At 39.4% G+C, this 15,518-nt stretch overlaps 1 protein-coding gene across 1 annotated transcript in view; it reads left to right on the forward strand.

The window, feature by feature from the left end:
- CLYBL (citrate lyase beta like) overlaps positions 1-14,736 on the forward strand; it is a gene marked incomplete at its 3' end in the record, with an annotated part of 85,142 nt that extends 70,406 nt beyond the window's left edge. The window contains exons 3-5 of the mRNA XM_010021839.1: positions 8,991-9,179; positions 12,759-12,860; positions 14,643-14,736. Of these exons, the coding sequence (XP_010020141.1) occupies positions 8,991-9,179; positions 12,759-12,860; positions 14,643-14,736 (385 nt within the window). The remainder of the gene's footprint in view (positions 1-8,990; positions 9,180-12,758; positions 12,861-14,642) is intronic.
- Between the last annotated feature and the right edge of the window lie 782 nt (positions 14,737-15,518).

The following is a 15,518-nucleotide window of genomic DNA, read 5'->3' on the forward strand; positions in this document are numbered from 1 at the left end:
CTAGAAAATAACAACCTCCTCAGCTCTCACTTTCAAACTGAAGAAAAATCTCAGTTCCTTTAACACCAATCATAGATCTAGGCAGGGAAAAATTCACATTGTCAGGTTTGGTTTAGACCACAGAAAACAAGTGAAGTCATTTCTAAAAAGGTCCTTACTCCTTGCCATGAACACATGAGTCATGAAGTTCATCTAATTTTATGTGAGGGCTCGGTCTCTTCCTCAGCTAGTCACTGTCAGTGCAGGGACATGCGGGCCATGGCATTCTGGTGCTGCTTCCCCTCTCCTACTTTGGGGATGTGGAGGTGTGAAGAGGATGCTGTTGCTTTTGTAGCTCTGCCCATCCTTCAGGGACTCTGTCAAAAGTGAATAGCTGATTGTAACAGGCTTCATCACGTCATCAGGATCATCTGAGAAAATGTTGCCTACAGGAGGTGCTAAAACCTGCACTTGGGGTGGAGTGGGATGTTTGGGTTTCTTGACTCACCCCAGGCACCCATCCAAGTGGGTGAGAAGGAAGCCCTTCTGGTAGCAAAAGAAGGATATCTGGCAAAATCCAGTGTGAGGTGGGTATTTGTTAAGGTAAGCACTGGGTGAGAAATACATGTCTAGAACAGGTTTGCTTTGTGAGTATGCAAGAGTTGTATCAATCTAGTATGAAGCTTGTTAGATCAGAGTTTCCTGTGTTGAACATCTCCTAACATTATTCTCCCATGGAAGTAATTACTTCAATCATGGGCTACTTCTACAATGCTAAACGCATCAGATCCAAGGAAGGATCCCTGATGCCTTTGCCTAGTGGGGTAGAGAGGCTCCTGTCCACATTGTATAGGGGCAAAACTCTAGAGCAGACTGATTGCAGTGACAAATATGCAGCACATGGGTCTGGGGCTCCCTGTGACACAGAGAGGGGCTTTGATGGACTTACAGTATGGTTGGTTTTCTGGGTGTTTTTTCTTCAGTTCCAGCAGCTGAAATAATATGAGCAGCATGCCTTATCAACGTGGGAGTTTTTATCCGCTAGCTAAGGACATGTGTTGCATGCCCTGGGACATGGCAAGATGGTACCTGTGAGTGTTTGTGTGAATGCCTTGCTGGAAGCAGCTGAACTTGGTGCAGTCTTGCCCATACTGCTGTGTGGGTGTGATGCCTAGAGATACCCATCTCTAAAACCACACCTATGCTTTGGTTTGGAGGAAATAGATTCACTCCCTCAAAGGAGGGTCTGGATATAAATGAGCAGTTGTGTCTTTTGGGCAGTTGGGGCTCAAGACCTTCAGGTGAAGCTGAGAGCTAAGTTACCTGATGGTATAGATTTCCTCAGAGGGTCTATAAACAGACATTGGTATGAATTATATGTTCCCACAAGGGCACGCAGGACTACATGAGATAGTATCTGCTTTAAAAGGCTGCCTGTGTGTTGCTAAACCCTGGACACTGTGAGATGCGAAGATTTAAGAAGTCCTCTTTGAGGTGGCACAAGAACTCATCTGGTGGGAGGACTTCCTGGGATGCCTTGCTCAGCATGAGGCACCTGAGTGACCAGTTAGTGTCACAGATCTAAAGCCATTGCATGGAAACACATGCATCTGCATGGTAACACCATGTAACTTCAAGATGTAAGATGAAAATGAAGAGATGAGAGCTTTTTTTGCACGAGTACGATTTTACTGTGGACATGATCTATAAACACGTGGACTTAGGGAATTCTATGGGATTTTGGTTACATTATAGAATATTAATTTGCTAATTAATTTGCTAATGCAGATAAAACATGCTATGAAAACTGAGACAAGAACTCTTAATCAGTATTTACACAATGCCAAAAAACATGAATAGTTGTTCCAAGTTTTCTTTTTGAAAAACCTATTTTATCAAGACTGTAGGTAGATTGGGAAATATTTCTTCCAGAGGAGGACAAAGGAAGCCATGGCACAGCTGACCTGATTTTTCTTAATGCCTCCATCATTCTCAAGGGCTTCTGAGCCGCTTGGGGCAGACGCTGGCTCCTTCAGTACAAGCAGTCCTAAGACTCTAGCCAGTTGTTTTCTTTCTGACAAACTTCTATTTACCTGTAGGTTGCTTTTAACTGTCCATACCATTTAATGTTTACCTTGTTTGGCTTTAATTATTTTTTTCAAATAATTTATTAAATAATTGAGGCAGTAATTAAACAACAGTCCTGATTGTACCCACTTGCTGATCTTCAACATGTTTGATCCATATCTCGCTTAGAATCACCACACCTGAAATAAGCTGCTGAATAGGGATTGACAGTTTGCTAAAGAGGTATACTTTTGACAGACAGCAATGTATTTCATTGTCAGCATTATCAAAAAGATACATTTATAACAATTAAAAATGGATGCCTAAGTATACACATTTTCTGTAATAATTTATTACATCATACCAAGTACATGTATCTTAACTAGAATATTTTAAAATAAAACATAAGCATAAAATACAGTTAAGCTCGTGCGATGCCAGATGAAAGGAATATATAGCCTTTATTTTTTATTGATACAGCAAATTGAGTATTTTGTGATGTCATTTCATCATGCAGCAATTCGTTTGGACTGTCCAGGAAGACTAATTAGCACTAATGCTTCTAAAGAATTTTCATTTGTGATTCTAATCTGTCACAAACCCAAAAGCACCCTCAGAAAGCCAGGGAAAGAAGTAAAAAGACTGCATCTTGCAGCCAGCTTAAATTAGTGTTAGCTTGATTTGTCTTAATTGAAAGGTTGTTTACATCTCTTTTGTAAGTGTTTATAAAAATTGGCAGACAGAAGAATAGCTGCCTACGTACGTGAACAAAATTTTCTCTTATTGAAGCTGTTGTATATAGTACTGTCATTAAAAGAAACCCTTTTGGAATATTTCTGTACACATAGTTTTAAGGTATAAGCCTGTCCCTATATTTATGTACACACACAACATGCTGTATTATTTTTGCTGCTTAGATACTTATGCTAATTCCTCATTATTACATTAATATTTCTATGTGCCAATTCGTTCTAGCATCCTCCTGGCCTCTGTTTAAATTTCCATGAGTTACATGAAAGTTGGAAAAATATCTTACACACACCTTGTGAAAGTGTCTTGCTCTTGCACTAATATTCACATCCTCAAATGCAGCTCAGCAGAAGTGTAGTGCTTACATAGCTGAGCACCCCTAAACCTAAAGGGCATTCTTGAGCCCTAGATCTGGGACTGCTGGCTGGGTGGACCTTGGATTCTTGTTCTCTGGTTCCCCATGTTCACAGCATCTCAAGACAGGCCATCACCTAATCATCATATATGGAAATTGCCCAACTCTGACGATGTTGGATGAACCCTACCTAATATCCTCAGGATCCACGTTGCTCACGCTGGTAGAGGGAAGGAGAGGCTTGGTAAGCTTACATGGCAGCAAGCAGCTCCCAACTATTCATAAACAGCTTTAAGGGATCTTGACCTTTAAAACTGTGGGATAAATATTGTTAATAGGCACACCAATGCATTCCTAGACCTTAAATGAAACTAATAGGAAAATGGGCAAAGAAATTAAGATTCCTCATCAGACCATAATTAAATTGCAGCTTAGTTCATAATGCTGACCACCGAAGTTTGCTTCATTTTAGTGTTGCTAGACCATGTACTGCATGTAAAGACAATTAGCAGAGCAGAGGGAAAAGCAGCAGATGCTAGAGATGCACGGTGTTAGATGACTCATTATGTCATGAAGAATCTCTTTCAGGAAAGTGAAAAGGTTGGTATAAAAAAAGAAAAGGCTTGAATAAACCAAATAATTATTAAAGAATTTGAAGATTTCATAATCGAATAGCGGAAAAATCAGAATCTTGCAGTGCTCTAAAACAATCATTTTCCTGAACTGCAGAGGAGAAACACCAACATATATGATGGAGACCCTATTCTACCTCCTCCTCCCCGCTCTTGCCCCTTCTTTCCTTTAGGATTATGTGGTGGGTACCCTATTGAACCAAAAGAAAATGTGTTTTAAAACTTCCTAAGTCTTTAAAAACTCAACCGATTATCTATCTGAAGGTAACAATAAGAAAAGATTTAATAAAAGCTTCCTGAAGGCTTTGCAATGTATGGATATTTTACAGCAGTTTTAGAGTTTAACAACACTAAATAGAAATAAGTATTTGCCATTTCAAAGATTTATTCTCAGAAATACCTGGTGCATGTAAGGTAGAAGGCAGGTCTTGTAAACCAACCACCTCCTGTTCTCAGAAACGCTCTGCTCCACAGTTACAGTTTGCTTTGTTTCCTTGAAAACAAATGTAATTTCTCTTTTCTCTGGCCAATCTTATCTGTGAATTTGAAGCTAAACGAAGTATCATCCTGTATGGCAAGCACTTCACTGATGGAGAATTACGCATGTGAAAAATTTCAGGCTTTCCTGCTCCAGAAACTCAATTTTGCCCAAAACCCATTGTGGGTATATAATACATGTGTGTGCTTCTGCAAAATGGTATTTGAGAGATACATCTGTAGAGTATGCACTAAGTGACAAAACATTCAGCAGTGTCAAGTCCTGTAAACAAACCACTTCAGGGAAGTAACATTAACACGTAATTGTATGTTTTTACCATGTAAGACCTGTCACAAAAATAACTGAAATTGTGATTATAGTTATTAATTTTTTCCTCTGCTGTTTGAAACATGCAAACTTATGATGGCAATGAGGATGATAGATTCTGGCCTGCCATTTTAGTGTATCATATATTTACATTTCCATATGAAGAATTATTACTAAAGATGTTATCTATATGTAAACATATTTTTAAGTATACCTACTATCTTTACATTAAGAACTGAAGGTCTTGAGAGAAAAAAAAGGGGGGTGTGGGGGGTGTGGAGTGTAAGACTAAGCAAGAAAGATAAAGCAAAACACAGATTTTGTCCCCAGAATCAGGCAGGTCTAGAAATAACAATGCTAGAAAACTGGTTTGGGGGGTGTCAGACCAGTTTGAAAAGAAAGAAGAAAATGTAATTTTTCTGTCTGCTGTTGCAGTCCTCAGAATTCTGTTAATCTGACCGTGTTTGCTTTGTTATTGCTGTATTAACACTGTGTCCAGGGTGAGTGGGTGGCTGAGCTTCCAGCTCTGTGGCATCCCTTCTGTTTCAAAGCGGAAATGTCTATGTCTCAACACACAACTTGAGTTGAAAAAAGGGGGGAAAAAGAAAAGAAGGAAAGAAGGAAAGGTACTGATTCAGCTGGTAGGAGATGAAGATACTACTGTTACCAAAGGCACCTATTTAGGTGGGCTTATACTGTGTAGCTTTATAAACAAGCCCGAGGGGCTCCTTCTTCGCCGCCACCCCCTTCCCCGCGTCTCGCGCTTTGCCTGCCTGATCCCATCCAACAGTAGAGCTGATACCGCACTAATCCCCGCAAGTTTGGGACTAATGAACTAACTGCTGGGCTGCCGCCACGGAGCTTGGTCCCAAACTGTACTGTACTTCACACTCGATTTATTCTCCAGATGGCGAGACTACGCAGCCCCGCCGCGAGGGACCACCTCTTCCACTGGAGTGTAAAAGTGGATGGATGTTGTTTTCTTTGCAGATTTGATAATTCAGAGCTAGGAACTCATGAGGATGGTTAGTTATTAGGTTTAATGGGTGCCAATCGAGCCAGCAACATGCGTATTCTCGTCTTTAACTTCAGTGCCTGTGTTTCTGGGTCGCAGTGGATTTGTCGGCAGTGCTGCGTCACTGAAACCTTTACCTTCTCCAGTTGGCATAGCTGCGTGTGGTAATGAACATCTTCCAGTGTCCTCCTCTGGGTCAAACGGAAGGGATGCTAAAGTAACCACCCTGACCAATGGGTTTTTCTCCCAGTGGGTTTTCCAGCACAAGTTGCAATTTAACATATTTTAGTGGTATCACTGTTTACCATGAAGCTCTTTGTTGTCTTTCTCTCTTGTTCAGCTTGATAAAGAGCCCAGTCCACACAGGACTCAATGGGAATACCACCATCCCAAGGCTACCTGGGGATGGAATCATTTACTTAATGATCACATTTATTTCTTTATCAGCTACTCATTCATGACACAGTATTATCCAATGTTGTGGTTCTCAGGTGAAGAACAGAGTAAATCATTTTTTTCACCATTCCTTAAAAATTCTGCCTTGACCACTCTTGGCAGGGACTTTATAGAGTGTTTGGAAAGCATATTTATTCTTGCATCTATAAAGACATGATTGTATCAACGATTACTTTTTTCTCTACTGTTACAGTGTTGAAGTAGTTTACCTAGCTTAAAATTTTAGCTTTTGCATGGATCTTTCAATAAGAAAGCATCAGTGTTTCCCTGCATAATGAAGCAGAAAGGCGACTCCCTTTCCTTCATGCTTTTAGTACATTTAGTCTGAGGTTTTAGTACAATTTTTTATTTACCCAGGAAATGTTTTATCGGAAGCCTGCGTGGGGACCTGATACACCCCGCTAAAATCAATGGGGTTTTCTCAGCTGTAGGAAGGTTAGGTACCGAGTCAGACTCTTCATGAGCTCCAACTTTGGCAGCCAGGTCCTCTCAGTTTGTCCCACAATGAAAAACATAAATTGAATCCTTATGTGGGAACTATAGTGACTAGAAGTATTTTATCGTGGAAGGGAAATGTTTCCATTCCTGGGGTATCTAGGCAGACAGATCTAAAACATAGTGGTTCTAAAAAACTGCATCAATTCTCAACCCAACAGATGGCATGGGTGTGTTAACTAACATAGCAACATATTTTCTATTAAAATATGGGAAGAAACAACAACCCCCTCCCCATGTTTCTTGGTTGGTATAAATTCAGTGAAGTTGTTGGTTATTTTTGGGATATGTACCAGAGGGCTGCACATTTAGTTTATGTAAATTGATAACAGCAACAGCCTGTTAATAAGTGTTTTGTATGGAAATATACCTAGAAAGACACGATCTGTCTTTTTAGGGAAGGAAGTTGCAGCCTGAGGAGAAAAATAGCTAATGAGATGGTCTACTGCTCATTATTATAATCTGGGGGGAAAAAAAAAATCATAACAAATTAGGCTGTAAGTTTGCTAGAGATGTGCCTTCGGTTGGAATTGGATGCTGCCTTGGTGGGTAATTTGGGGAGATCTTTCTTTTACAAATTGGATCAGTGTGTGCTGAAACGGTGATAATCTGACTTTAATTAAAAGCATAAATTGGTTTGGAGCATGTTTTTAAGCTACCCTTCTGCATCATACTGAGGAACTTTCAGCCCAGCCCTAGAAACCCATTACCCCTGGTCAGAGAAGGAAAACATAGGGGATTTGTATTACCCGGTATTGGCATCATATGGTTCGGTTTACCTAATTCAGAAGAACCATTTCAGACGGCTGTGCACTGGAGCTGTCTTCCAGCTGGACGTGTTTGTAGTAAACTGCATGCATCTTTATGTGGCTTTCCTAATGGCCCCAGTCAGAGTCCATTCACAGCAGTTTTAACATTTCGGGTTGTATTTTCCAGAGATTACCTCTGAACGTGCCCCTTGATCGCAGCACAGGGATGCATACATGTGCGCCTTGTTCCCGTCTGTCCGATTAACGGGCATATGCTCCCAACCTTCAGAGAAGCATGGCTAGTAGCCCCAAGCTGAAGGCTGTTTCCTTCAGATTTCATTAACTTTCTGCTTCGTTATTCCTTCCTTTAACCAGTTAGAGCCATCACCTGCATTTCTCTAAACTTACCCTAGTTATCAGGGGTCCCAGACCTGTAAATCAGTACACTGCTGAGCTGTCTTAAACTGGCCTGGGAGACCCTGTCCTGATCGGACCTGACAACTGTAAGCTACTGTTCCCTCACACTGTTTAACTCAGACCACATTGGGAAACCGCCTCTGCCCCTCACACCGGCAGAGATTTGCATCCATCTGGTTTAAATCTACTGTCATGTGCTGTCTTGCTGATTGGTATTAGCCTGGTTATCAACTTTGCTGATTTTTCCCTCGCCCTGTTTGCCTGTTCTCTTGAAAAGCATCTCTATTCATCAACTGCATATTGTTGAAGTCATTCCCAAACCTCTGTGAGTCAAGAGCTTTAAAGTTTTATTAGCCCCATAAAAACTCTTCACAAATTAAATTACTTTTGATAAGTGTGCATTTTGACAATGCAGATTTGTTAGGGGCTGTTGGCGAGTGGAAGGTATTTGGGGTTGAAACTCCAGTTGGCAGGAAGCAGGGAGCCCAGGACCCTCCTTTCCCCCCACTCCCTTCCTCTGCAGACCAAGAAATGCATTTCATTTCAGAAAAGCATGCAAGTGTTCTTCATGCAAATCAGCTATTAAACAGATTTGTAAATTTACATTCACAAAAATAGCAAATGGCCGTGGGAAGCACATATCTTTGGAGTTTTTTTTATTTTGTGTCAACAGGAGAATAGCTTTTTATGTGGTTGAAGAAAAATCTCCAAGTTATTTTGGTGTTATCGCATGAGAATTGTGAACTCTACCATGGGCTTTAGTACACTTTGGATACATGGAGAAAAGGAAGATTTATGTAGCAAAATCAAAGAAATATATGCACATGTGTGTTTTCTGACATCCAGACAATACAGAGATGAATTATTTTATGTGAGTTTAATGACGTGCCATTTTGGTGAGTGCAGACAGTTGGTGCAACACATTGTGATTAGTATAAAGATTTGCGTTTGTTAGACATTCAGCGCTAGTGGACAAAGGAGTCTTATTTTTGCAAGTGGTGGTATAGAAGTACTTACATATAAAACCTGAACATTTTATTCACCAGTTATAAAGAAATGAGGAAGGTAAAATTGTGAGGTGCTGATGATGACTGCTTCAGTAAAAGTCCAAGAGTGACAAAGGTTTTGCGGACACCACTATATTGGCTGTCTAGTTTTCCCCACATCATTTCAACAAGTTTTCTGATCAGCGCACTTCTCTGTCAATAGAAAACATGCTTTTTCTTTTTCTTTTTCTTTTCTTGTGCCTCTAAAATCATATAAATTGTAGAAAGAAGCAAGACTGACCATTGTGAAAACCCTTGAAAAGTTTGACTTTGGCCATGCCGAAAAGTGTGTTAGGATAAACTCTGTGTCCAGCGGTCTTGCAGAAGAGGATCTAGAGGTGCTTTTGCAGTCCAAGACCCTTCCTTCAAGCATGATGCTGCCAAAGGTTGAAAATGTTGAAGAAATAAGATGGGTGAGTACCAACACACAGTAGTTTTAGACTGAAGCTGTTGGGCCAAGTTCTGACAGGCACTGAGATGAATGACTCTTGAGTTATAGGGAAGACTGCAAATACCATATAATGTTTTTGCTTGGCAAAGGTAGTTGGGAAATACATCCACTTAAAGGTGTGTAAGATGTGCTGTATAAAAGGCATACGCAGAACACCTTGCATTTATAAATAAAACCAGGGGGTTTTCTCCCACAGTCAATGAAGAACCAATATTGATGTCAGAGTATATTACTAAAGATAGAAACATGAGTATCTGACTCTTCTCTCAGTGCCCTAACAACCAAAATGACTGTCTGTTCATGTGTCTTAGTTACATGCATTGTAAGCAGGAGATGGGGAAACCATGTTAGCAACATATGAAAAAATGGGTTGGGGGGAAGGTCACTCCTTGGGGCAACTGGAGAAACAAACAGGAAGCTTTTAACTAGTGTTTTTAATTAGCACAGATATTATTTCCTGAGCAGTTCTCTATTTCTTCCTTTTTAATTGCTGACAGGTGTGTTTGTGTTTCACGACTGCCTTTTCAGCCAATAAAAACCTGAAATGTAAATGGCTGGCATGTAAAATTACTTAAGAAAACTTTGAAATAGGCCTAATTATGCTATAATCGTTTTAATTGTCAAGCAAAGGGGGACGTTTGCTTAGATATACCATTATTGCTGTAACATGTCAGTAAAGGAATAATGCTTAATTATTCACTTCTATATTTTTGCAAACCACTAGCCGAACAACTAGCACGCGTGCAAGCTGTGATGAAAGGCAGGCAGACGTGTTAGGATCTATTTTAATCTCAGCATCTAACCATGATCAAACCACTGAGATTGGGTGTGAGCCTACAACTGAGCAAGTATGTTGGGTACACGATGGGCCCCATCCGTACAGTGGCACTGCCTCTTCGGCCTCCACCACTTGTGATGGAAGGCACACCATCCCCTTCCACCAACATTTAATTAAATTAATCAGGGTATACCTCTCAGGGTTTACAGCCATGTAAGTGTTAGACATAACTTGTCAGTAATTAATATTCATGCTTCCAAAATGGCAGAGCCCTTACTGCCACCAAGCAGGTTTTCCAAGGAAGTGGGATGCAGGGGCTCTTTGTCCCCTCATCCTCTTCCACCTTCCGTCTCTCTAACTTTGATTTCTGTCATGGAAAACAAGCCAGACCCAACAACTTCTGTCTCATTGTCTGCCTTTTGCTTCTCTCTTGCTTTGCCCAACCTTTATACACAAAGAGTGTGCTCTGCTTAATGCCACTGCTACCTTTTCCCAATCCTCCCAAAATTCATCCCGGCATGATTTTTGAGCCTCCCAGAAGCTGTTTATTTCCCCCCACACATACTCACTCCCCCCCCCGCCCCGCCTTCATTTTTATTTATGTGCAGCAGAAAACCTGGAGGCTGATGCACAACTAAAAGATGGGCTTACTTGTTTTCTTTTGTGTGAGAATCTCTTGCTTTCCTTTTGTCCCTAGTGTGGGTACTTGTTTGACTGGCATGGCTTATTGGACTATAACAAGCGTAACTCTCCCTCCTTTGTGGCGGGACAATTCTCCCACAAATCCCGACCAGTGTGCATTCTTCCCGACACACTATTGGGTGTGCACTGGAATTGAAAGAATTGCTGAGGCCTTGCTACTTCATCCCCTCCCCAAGCTTTGTGGGGTTTTTCTTCCCTCCGCCTTCTTTTTTTTTTTTCCTCCCTTTCTCCCTGAAATGAACACTTTACCGGGCCGGAAACATTTAATCGTCTCCTTTTGACAAAAAAAAAATTAATTGAAACTTCTCCACTCGTTACCTTTTGTATTGTCCTTATTGCTTATTGCAATTTTTTAAAAGAAAGAGGAAGGGAGACAATATTTAATTAAACTGCTTTTTTTTGTTGTTGTTGTTGTTGTTTATCTTCAAAACAAAAGATAGGAAAAATCCCAGGAGTGTGACTTTTAAAATATTTTCAAATAAAATAAGAGCTCTGCTGCTTTGACTTGCACCTAAAATGTAAACACAGTAGAGCTTTTTACTTTTTTTTCCTTAAAAAATAAAAATCAGATAAGAGTCTTAAGAATATATGCTGATGCCATTATATTACCTCATTTTATGTAGTTGCCTGGATGGAGTTTACCATTTTCTGTCACTATAGTACCTGCCATACTGTACACTCACACATGTGAATTGCATTGATTATTATTTTGATCTTTCTTGCACATTTTTGAGTGGAATTCTCTTCTCCAAAGAAAAGTTACTGAGACAGCCACGGTGACGATGCAAAGCAGGGATGGGAAGGGCAGCATTCTTCACTGAAGAAAGCTGTGATTTATTTTGGCCTAATTGTAAAGTTACTGCAAATTGGTGGAAAGCTTTTTTTCAAGATCTGGGTGATTAGATTTTCCTTCTTTTGGGGAGGGGCGGTGGGGGGAAGCTAAAAGGGGAAATAACACCTCTAATCCAGCTTCTGGTAAATAGGCTGCCAGCTTTTAAAATGAGTTTCCTTTCTATTAGTCAGAATATTATGCTAAGCCTTAAGCATTAGTTTTTTATGTTGCCATAGCAGCCTTATTCCTGCAGGGTTGTGACCTGCGATGATTACAGTACAAAGCTTATAGGGTCTTGAAACCCCCTTTGAAGATGAAAAGTCTTTGATGGTTTATATTTATGCAAATCTCTTAGATATGATTTACCCAACTGAGACTGAATGGAGAGATGATTAAAATTCCCTTTCCTTTGATATCCATTAATAGTTGAATATTCCTTAAATTTAAAATATATGCATATGTTATTTTTGTCTTTATTTACTAACACATTTTCACCATACCTGCAATATGTTTATCTCCGCACAAATTACTCTATCTGGACAGACATAATAGATTTACAATATAGGGCTGAGGGTTTTTTCCCCTCTTTTTTTTTTTTTTCCCCCCTTTTGAAAGGGGAAAAATCTGTGCAAGAGCTTTTGTATGTTTCCAGATGATAGATTTTGGAATTTGGGCTACCCCACTGGCAGCTCAGAGCTAGCTGTGAACTGGTCTCATGGAAAAAATTGGCAAGCTTTGGTCTTCAAAGAATTAAACTTCCTTTTTAAGGCCTTCCTAGGTAAGCTAAAAAATTATGAAGAAAAGCCTATTGAACAAAAGGGTAACGGTGCCGTAATGAATAATACGGATGCCACTTAGAAGGCTGGGGAGCGCTTCCAGTGATGGCAGTGCTGGACCTGAAACAAAACCGGACCTCAGGTACAGCAGCACTTCATTGTTTTCCAGGGCCCGCGGATTTGCATTTCACTAAGCCAGGGTGAGAGGTGCTAAGCCTGGATTTTTTTTTCTTGCAAACCAGCCCCCAAACATAGAAATGTATGGGAATGCTGAGGTTTCAAATCACAGGCCTAGTTAAAAGCTGGTTTCATTTTTTTAATTACAAGGTTTTGGGGTGGGGAGGGGTGTTGTTACAGCCAGGTGAAAATTTAACGTGTTATATATACATGTAGACTGTTCTGGGGTTGGGTTTTTTTTCTTCTCTCTCTGATAGCTCCACTGTCTAATTTTAGTTTACAGACAAATTCTTATATCACCTAAAAGGCCGAACACTTGTAGAACCAATGAATTTTATCCCCTTTGTGGAAACTGCAGTGGGCTTGCTCAATTTTAAGGTAAGCAAGTCTTGAAGCATTCATATTTTGCCATCTCAGCAAACTAGGAAAAGCAAAATAGTCCCAGTCTCCCTCTAATTTTATCAAAGAGGTCAAAAAATACTAATCATATTGTTCAATCCCCTAGAACATCTGTACATCGAACTCTCATGTTTGTAATGTAAAGGCCTTCATAAATTCAAAATATGTCAGTGACAGAACAGTTCCAGATAGTCCATGCCAAATAACAAAACCTCTCTGCATTACTGTTAATTTTAACACACTTGGACTGGACTTACCCAAAGATTTGGAATACTCACAGTGTTGCAATACACTTGGCTATTTAGTAGCTATTGAACCTGACTTTTGTATAACATTTAACTTTAGAAAAAAGAATTAATCATCATTTCACTATTGCTAAACTGGCACCTCTATCATGGTTTCTACCTATAAGGTTAGAACAAAATTTCATGTTACCGTGTTTTGATTGTATGTGTTTAATGCTAAGATTAGAAGTCAACTTAACTTAGAAAATAGGAAATGTCTGAAGAACATGCTCCTTTTTTAGGGTAATTTTAGATCCGGTCTTATTTTTAAAGTGCATTTTAATATAAATTACTCTCCAACCTTTACTATCAAGCCCAGGTTTTTCAGAAAGGCAAGGCAGTGTGGTAATGAAAAAGATCTTGTGCATGCACCAGGAATTCAGCCTTCCTCTCCCAGGCTTTAAGGGAAAAGTTTTGGACTAGCTGAGGACACACACATCAGAAGTACCTCCAGAAGGACTGACAGGCCTCACGGGCAGCCTGCTCATTTGATACAGCCATTTATCTTACAGCACACACTAACATATCTGGGAATATAATAAAGCAGTAACCAAATAGACATGCTCCTGTCCGGTGCGCATACGCAGAATTACATCATATTTTAAATGGGCTGAGGTTTTTCTTCACCTACAGTATTTTATAGTGGAATTTTTAATATTGCAATTCCTGGTGTTGGCGGGAAAGCTGCCTTTTAAAGCACTCTGTTAAAAAATAATTTCTTGTCCCACCAGCTGCCATAGCAGAACACGCATTAGTAGATCTGGTAATTACATTTGTCTCTCTCCACATACCTCAGCCTTAAAAAATATCAATATCATGCAAACATTGATATAAAACAGCCATATTTTCGAAATGCATTTCTTCATATAATAGCTACAGCAGCAAAAATTTTCGTGCTTTTATTTTAATACTTTTCTGCAGCACTTGTTGCATTTTTAACTTCCTTAGCTAATTATTAGTTATATGGAGCAGAAGACTTTCAATTGGCAATCCTACAAGGAATCCTTATATCCCGTAAGAAATCTACAACCATTTTAAATTGCTCATATTATTTTTTTAATAAAAGATATTCTGATCTGTATTTCTGTATTACGTGTCAAACTAATAAAATTTGATACTTTTTTTTGCTTTTAAGCAGTATTTGACAAATGTTGTGTTTCATATTGTTATATAAATATCTGCAGTAGGGATTATAGTAATACCCAGGGCATTATGTCAACCAGAAGGTAGGGAATCTGCTGCAAAGTCCTGTATTTACATGGTCTAGGCATACAGGTGCTTAGGGAAAAATAATGTTTTCTCTTTTGCTGAGTCATTTTAAAGCACTGTGTGCAGCCGAGCACCTCCAATGGCTTTGCTACTTAAGAGAAGTGATTTTAGCTGAAGATTTTGGTAGCACCAAGTTGCTGTAATATCCTCTGTGGTCTCTCTGCATCCTGCATTTCTGTAGAAATTAATATTCTGTTCTCCTTTGAAGGCTGTCTGTGAAGAAGCACTGAGAAGAGGATCCCAGGTTGGCTTTCATTTGGATGCAGTCGTCTTTGGAGGAGAGGATTTCCGTGCCAGCATAGGTTGTTACCTGTGTGTTTGCTATAAATGTTAACGTATTCCATTTGCATTGGAGAAGCCACATGTGATTTATGGCCACTGCTTTTTGGACAGCAATAATTAAAGTAATGACAACATTTGATTCTGCATTTTGCATTTGCACATGTCTCCTTAATTTTTTTCAATGCAAAATGTATCAGTGGCAAATTAAAACATGGTCCCTGTGTGTCCTGGGGCACTGGCGCTTTCTTGCCCTTCTTGCCATGCAGTACCAAAAATTAGTGAAAATAATAATAATTAAAAAAACAACACAAAAAACCCAGACCTGTTGAGTCACTGAAATTATTTAAAAATGTTATCCATAAGAAACATGTACGTGCTTTTAAGAACTACATTTAAAGTCCTAAAATTCTGGTGGCTTCTTCATCATGGTTTTACAGGCAATTATCAGTTAGGCTTTTGACATCGTGCACAAATACCCTCCTGATAAATTTTGCTTTGATAAATTTTGCTTTAATAAATTTACTTTAAATATGTCCCATGTCAATACAGCCATGTATTCATGTGAAAGTGCTATTAGCCTTCCTCGAAAATAAAATATATTTCACAATTTCTTTTATAAGATGCTGCTTAGCTTCTTACTAATCTGATTCAGTTTAAATATAAAAGTGCAGAGCTATCAACATTTAAACTAAAAATAAGGACAGTAATGCAAAAATCAGCCTTGATTTACTAAAATATTCCTTACTACTGGAAATCTGTGCCTAAAAAGGTAACACTAAGGAAAAGAAAATAATTATTATTA

This window comes from Nestor notabilis, unplaced genomic scaffold (genome assembly GCF_000696875.1).
Source record: "Nestor notabilis isolate BGI_N333 unplaced genomic scaffold, ASM69687v1 scaffold10889, whole genome shotgun sequence".
In the NCBI taxonomy this organism is placed as follows: domain Eukaryota; kingdom Metazoa; phylum Chordata; class Aves; order Psittaciformes; family Psittacidae; genus Nestor; species Nestor notabilis.